The 7,168-nt window shown below is 37.2% G+C and overlaps 2 protein-coding genes across 3 annotated transcripts in view; both read right to left on the bottom strand.

Moving 5' to 3' along the window:
• LOC116003654 (U3 small nucleolar ribonucleoprotein protein MPP10-like) overlaps positions 1-2,542 on the bottom strand; it is a 7,822-nt gene extending 5,280 nt beyond the window's left edge. For both annotated transcript variants that reach the window (XM_031243555.1, XM_031243556.1), the window contains exons 1-6: positions 1,827-2,542; positions 1,656-1,717; positions 898-1,006; positions 613-723; positions 378-515; positions 54-122 (exon numbers count right to left, since the gene is read on the bottom strand). In XM_031243555.1, coding sequence (XP_031099415.1) covers positions 54-122; positions 378-515; positions 613-723; positions 898-1,006; positions 1,656-1,717; positions 1,827-2,495 — 1,158 coding nt within the window. In that variant the 5' untranslated portion in view covers positions 2,496-2,542. The remainder of the gene's footprint in view (positions 1-53; positions 123-377; positions 516-612; positions 724-897; positions 1,007-1,655; positions 1,718-1,826) is intronic.
• A 4,215-nt stretch (positions 2,543-6,757) lies between these two features.
• LOC116003908 lies at positions 6,758-7,168 on the bottom strand. Its single transcript, XM_031243849.1, has one exon. The coding sequence runs from the start codon at positions 7,166-7,168 to the stop codon at positions 6,758-6,760; it is 411 nt and encodes a 136-aa protein (XP_031099709.1).

Here is a 7,168-nt window from a genome sequence, read left to right as displayed (position 1 = left end):
CCCCACCCCCCCTCCCCAAAAAAAAATCATTATTCCAAAGAAAAACAAATTACCACTTCTTTTATCTCTCTTGGTGCTCTTGATGGCAAACTAGGAGGCTTCTGAACATCATCAAATTGTTCCTGCAGATTTACAAACAGGGTGGAAAACACTTGAATGTTAGTTGTTCCTCTCATATTTAACCTTTTTAGTTTCTAATAAGGGCTGAGAATGTCAAACCCCCAAACTTGAAAAGAAAACAAATAACCATACAAATATAGCAACAAAAAGAAAAAAAACAAACTTGAATGTCAACAATCTAAAGAATTGATTATATATCAAAGATAAATAGCTTACTGAGGTAACATAGAGTAGATAAGATATGCAATGATAATCACCTCAAGGACCCGTTTTCGAATTAATTCTTCTAGAGACAAAGTAACCTCTTCTGTAATTACAGGGGCAGGTCTCACGTTGTGCTCAAAATCTAGATCAACCTCTAATGCACTATTTTTTGGCCTTTTAGCAGCAGTTACCTGGCATTATAGACCACAGTCAATTGATACAATTTGTGATGCATATAGATCTATTTATAATTTTATATTAAAGGAAACCATAGATGAAGTATTTTACCTCTCCTTGCATAGTCCAGGCTTTTGGTTCTATGTTTGCCTTCTCCATTTCCTCTATTGTAGAGCGAAGTTTTAGAAGCTCTTGCTCATGGGTAGAAAGATTTTGGTTCCCCTGCCAGAAAAAGATAGACATGGCTGAGTAATTTATTATCTAAAAAGAGCATAATCACTCAAACATAGATTCCATATTATTGACTCTCCTTTTCACCTAGAGGAATAGAGTGCACTAACATATTATTGAATCTCCTTTTCACCCCTTTTCACCTAGAGGAATTGAGTGCACTACCTGATTATCGTCATCAGATACTTCTTCATCCATTTCCATGTGATCAGATCTATCAAGTGGTTTACGTTTTCCCTTGTGATCTGTCTTTCTAGCAAAGAAATCCTCATACCTATAAACCATGTAAAGCACAAGTTAATTAAGTGAATGTCCATGCTCATATCAGTGTAACATCAAGAAGTTGTGACCCCATGTTGAATTTGGAACAGAGTATTGTATTCTAGGAACACAGATTCTCTGATTCTTGATACTCCAATGACTATGAGCATAGAGCTATAGAAGCGTTTATTGTGGTAGCCTTATACTCCTAACATATGTTTTTATTTTAGTCAGAACTTTGAATTATTAGGTCTACATGGAGAGCTTGTCTAACTGTTGCCACACACCCCACACTCCCAAAAAAAAGCCTCCCTTTCCCCCATATCATCTAAACAAGAAGCTTTCAGTCCAATTAATGAAAGTCAACTTGAATTTTTCCCTATTTTCTTTTTACAAAATATTGAAATAAATGTAGAACATAATTTACATAATCAATTGAAGCCACAGTTTAGACCAAAAGATGGGTAAGCCTACGATGGCCTTTTAATGAAACACGAATTAATATAGGTTACATCTAGGAGAGAGCGTTCATTCCATATCCAAGACAGCTCAATTTATCAAGACTTAAGATATAACCTAATGTAATGATTATGCACAATTTCACATGAATATTACTACAGTTAGACAGAAAATATAAACTAAGGAAACTCAATTTGCAGCACCTGGCATTCTCCATGTCCCCATCTGCATCAGAGGTATCATCCTCAAGGTCCACATCTTCAAGCTGCAAAAACAAATACAAGCATAAGAAGTACTAGTCTTCCAAAGCACACATCTTTAAACAAGGCTTCAAATTTTAATCAAAGTTCAAACTAAGGGAAAAATATTCATACCGCTTCATCCTCTTCTCCTGCATTTTCCTCCTCAGACTCTGATTGTTCAACTCTCTTCCTCTTCTTCTTTTTCTTGGCTTTCTCATTCTTCTCGTAACCATACTCCCTTGCCTCATCATCAGCCAAAAATTTTTCCAATTCCTTTATCTTCAAGAACTCATCTTCAACCAAGCCAGTTCCATCATCCTCCTCCTCTTCCTCTTCCTCCTCCTCATCCTCTTCCTCCTCCTCATCCTCTTCATCCAGGTCCTCCTTATCCTCCTCCTCATCCTCATCCTCATCAAAATCATCCAAGTCGGCATCGTCAATATCATATCCTTCTCCGTCTAACGCTTCCAGTGACCCACTCTTTTTCTCCAACCCATTTGGTTCCACATTGAATTGTTCTGATATACTTTCCGGATTCTTCTCAAAGTGACTGAATCGGCGACGGAGAGCGGAAAGTAAAGGCTCCGATTGGAGGTCAATTTGCTGCCATATCTGCTCCGCATCGAAACCGTCGGTTAGAAGTTGCTCAAAAGGAGACTTTGGGGTGAAGGGTTTGAGGGAAGAGTAGAGATATTTGCAGGCTAATCGTGCCGCCGCCGAAAGTTCCGGCGACGGTGAAAGGTAGAGTGGTGGCTCTGATGATTTCAGCTGGCAAAGCGCCACCTCTCCGTCGTTCTCCATAGCTGGGCTATACCTGTATTCAGGAGAGGTTTAAGGTAGGGCTTTTGGAGAAGGGTTTAATATCCAATAAGACAAGTTTAATAAGTAGAAGGTAATAATACAAAATCCAAGAATACTGGGGTGTGGAATCGGTTAACAAGTTTTTAAAACTTCTATCTGGTTGAGTGTAGTTTGGGAGGAATTGCAATTCACTAAATTGTCAAACTAAACTGTTTAGTTGGAGGGAATTCAATTCTGTGGAATTGTAATTTCCTTCAAATGATGAATTGCAATTCGGTGGAGAGGAGGGACAATTGTGTTGGTATAAAGACAATTTTGCCACTCCTCTATACCCTTTGTATTTTTTTAAATTTAAAAAAATTATTATTATTATTATTTTAAAAAATATTATTATTATTATTATTATTATTCTTTTTTTAAAGAATTATTATTATTATTATACTTATTATTATTATTATATTTTATTATTATTATTATTATTATTATTATTATTATTATTACTATTACTACAACATAAGGTCATTTGGTCGCTTCTTACCTTTCAATTCATTGTACTCCTATTCCTGCATATCAAACACTGTAATTTCAATTCCTACTTTATTTATTGAATTGCAATTCCACTAAATTACAATTCTTTTCCCCCCCATTCCTTTCTCCCAACCAAAGGTCCTGTTAATGTTAACTAAATGTATTACCGAATTAATTCAATCGAATTAAAAAAAAAATTGTGTAATTAATCAAAGTTTTTTTTTCACAAAGTTCAACCATCTTTAAACAAGATTAAAACATCAATCTCTTGTCCACGAGTAACAGCTAGTTTGATAATATAGAAAAACAAAACCATTAAATATCATATATTATAACATATTCTTAAGACAACTACATATCGATCAAATGTCAAATTACTCTTGTTCTTGATTTCAATGGTCTATAGATTCTTCAGCGGTACTTGATGAATCCAATTTCCTTTGCGTGACGGAGCAGACTTGGTGTCTTTGTGGGCGGCCGCCGGTGGAGCACAAAGCAGACGACGAAGAAGAGGGACGCCACAAAGGTCGACGGAGGTACTACCTGCACTGTTAGTCTCGGCGGTCTCGTGGAGAAGACGGAGAACTGGTCAGGTCAGAACGGAGAGTGAGACAAAGAGAGTCGGGCGTGAGGCACTGAGGCGTCGGCAGTAGGGATGTCAACGGGGCGGGGCGGGGCGGGGAATGGGGTCCCCGTCCCCGTCCCCGAAATCCCTCCCCATTCTCCGTCCCCGCCCCGTTCCCCGGCGGGGTTATTCCCCATCCCTATCGCCATGGAGATTTTCCGGATACGGGAAATCCCCGCGATGATTTTTTGAATTATGCCAATTTAAAAAAATTAATATTAATCGAAATTCAACATACATAAATTAAACATTAAATGATCAAATACAAGGAACATAAAATAACATCATCGGATTCACTGCTTACTTCAATAACATCACTGGATTCATTGCTTATTTCAATAAAATACATCACTACAACTATAAACTATAAACAAAAAACTAATAAACTATAAACTAGGCAACTATTAACCAGTTAATAGGCAACTATTAACTATAAATAATATATAATATAATAATATACGGGGAATCGGGGACGAGGAATTTCTCCCCATCCCCGCACCCGTTCCCCAAAATAATTCTCGAATCCCCCGTCGCAGCGAGGATCGATTTTTCCTATCGGGGCAGGTTGCATTGTCATCCCTAGTCGGCATTTGACTACATACTCAGTAGAGAACTCATAACTAGGGATTTGGTTTGATTAAGATTAATTGATTTCAACATTAGCCCATTATATATACAAATCTTTTTTCTGAATACAACAGTAGTATATGTTTGAAGCACAAAGAGTCAATACCGCATCCACTGAGACTCAATCCCATGACCTCCTATACGGGAGAGTCACTACATGCCATCTGAGCACGAGGTGCTTGGCTTAAAATATCTTTAACCATTAACCGAACTGAAAAATTTCAGTTAAAAAACGGCTAACTAAACTTTGTCGGTTCAGTCAGTTAATCAAAAATTGTCTAAAATTATATTTGCACACCCCTAACAATACAAGTTTAATAACCACAAAAGCACAAGTCCATAATACAAAAATTCAACACAGCTTCACAAGTTTAACAACAACAAAACTATAAGTCCATAATACAAAAATATAACATAAGTTTAATAGAATATTTTGAAAATCCATCAATAACAACAATGTAAACATAATAGCATTCAAACAAAAAATGAAACAAGTCACGGCTTTAGCATAATGACATAATCTCCTCTTGATCAAAATCCTCCTACGCAATGAACAAGGTAATGCATAAGTATTTAACATTGAATATTATAATACTAAGAACCAACACTTCATTGAATAATATAATAGTAACAAGAAAGACTTAATCAACATAAGAATCAACACTTATGGTTATTACAGCAAATTAGCACTTCATAAACAACTAAACAAGGTAAGTAGGTAACAATTTAACATACTATTGATAATATTTATTTAAAACTATAGATTCAACCCCCACACTGTAGAATATATCTACAAATTGATGTGTGTGTCTCTACATATATATATATATATACATATATATATATATAGGGATGAGTTCGGGTGTGGTCATGCGGTTAGATCTGAGTCGTTGATCAAATCTATATAACGGTTCAAATTAATTAAATTTAAAATAAAAAAAAAAGCTTGTCTGGAAGAAAGAAACATAAGTTAAAAATGGCGCACCTTAAGTGATAGAAACACGCACCTTAAGTGTTAACATCGCGCACCTTCAGTTTATAATAATGGTGCACCTTAAGTGTTAAAATGGCGTGTTTTGTTCTTGAGGGTCTGAGTTAGGGGTCTGGCACCCTTTAGTTCAAAAGTTTTGTTCTTGAGGGTCTGAGCTAGGGGTCTAGGAGACCCGTGACTAAGACCCCTTAGTCCAAAAGGGAGAAGGGTGGCGGGCAAGGAGTGCCCTTTTGAAGAAGAAACACGATGCACCTTAAACATAAGACCTACGCACCTTAAGCACAAGACCTACGCACCTTACATTAAGTTTGCCCTATATGGAAAATGACTGAATTGCCACCGCGTTTTTTTAAAATGTTGTTAGTCCTAGACGTTGATCTTGAGAAGATAAATGGTTCTCTTCTCACCGCACCTGAGAAGATCAATCGCACATGAACTGAATTATATATATATATATATATATATATATATGTATATATATGTATGTATATAGGTCCATAATCAGGTGATAACCATGCCCTAGGAGAGAATGTGTAGACAAATCCAAACTATTGATCTAGTAGATCCAACGGTTGAAAATAAATAGAACTTTGTAATATTTATGAAAAATGACCCCGCTCATTTTAAATATCTGTAATATTTATGAAAATGACTCCGCTTATTTTTTACTTGATTTCTCATCCATCAGATCTTGTAGATCAATGGTTTACTATACTTTTCAGGTTATTTTATTTCAGCTATACTTTTCGCACCCAAGTATTAGATATGTGCACATATTCCTCCCTAATTGAGCCCGCATAGTTTTCACCACGTTTGCACACGCTTAAGAATGCATTTGCACACACCATATTGCATAGTCATGTGCACATACACGGCCGTGAGCGTGGCCGTGTACCAGGGCCCTCAAATCGCCTAAGCACGACGTAATTCACAGAAAAAATCACGGCCAAGTACATGGTCGTGAACCTAGCCATGTCCCCGAGCTTTCAAAAACTCATAATGCACTGTAAATCCCAGAAAAACTCACGGCCACCCTCACGCCCGTGAGGGTGGCTCCTTGATTCGCAATTAATCTGTTTACGTGAGAAAAAAATTTTCCACTTGCAAATCAATCCAAGGAAACCTCAAGTCATTCCAACATTTAACCAAATCATGAGCACACAATTTTCAACCATCCCCAACACTCTCCAAGGTAAATTAGACCAATTCTCACTCAATTATTCCCTAAACAAATCCCTTGAAAATCAAAACACTTAAGGACACATTCTAACTCTAAAGTCTAACTAAAGCAAGTAAAAACTCAAAATAAAAAATGCAATAAGAATAAAGTGCAAGAAAGTAAAGGATAACATGGGGTGCCTCCCATGAAGCGCTAGGTTTAACATCGCTAGCTTGACTCAACCTCAGTAGCATCAAGTGTGGTTGAGATCCAACCAGTTTGGTGGCCTTTTGAACTTGGAAAACTCCTTCGTCCACCTTCTATAGAAACCATCATGGCCAAAGAAACTTCTCACACCTCTCGGAGCATGCTTTTTTCCCGGGAGGTTCATGAGTGGCTAAGATTGCTTGCATATCTCCCAACTTATTCTCCCGGACCTCAGCACTGCATTCCACCATATCATCTATCATGTGACACTCATCTACATAGGAGGGTTGGTGTTTGGTCATCTTGAATATGTTAAACTCAACATTGTTCTCAACCACTTCCATCACAAGTTTTCGTCTCTTCACATCAATGATTGCCCCAGCAGTAGCTAGAAAAGGCCTACCAAGGATTATGAAGACCTTGATATTCTCCTCTATATCAAGAACAACAAAATCTCCCTGTATAAAGTATTGATCAATCATCACCGGGATATCTTCAAGAACTCTCACCGGGTGCTTTATAGAACGGTCTGCCAT

Source organism: Ipomoea triloba, chromosome 14, assembly GCF_003576645.1.
Source record: "Ipomoea triloba cultivar NCNSP0323 chromosome 14, ASM357664v1".
NCBI classification, from domain to species: domain Eukaryota; kingdom Viridiplantae; phylum Streptophyta; class Magnoliopsida; order Solanales; family Convolvulaceae; genus Ipomoea; species Ipomoea triloba.
The sequence above is the reverse complement of the archived record's forward strand: the minus strand, read 5'-3'. Positions and strand labels throughout refer to the sequence as shown.

Excerpts from the sequence above, each read along its gene's own strand:
- LOC116003908 (XM_031243849.1), bottom strand. The coding sequence starts at position 7,168 with ATGGCAGACCGTTCTATAAAGCACCCGGTGAGAGTTCTTGAAGATATC.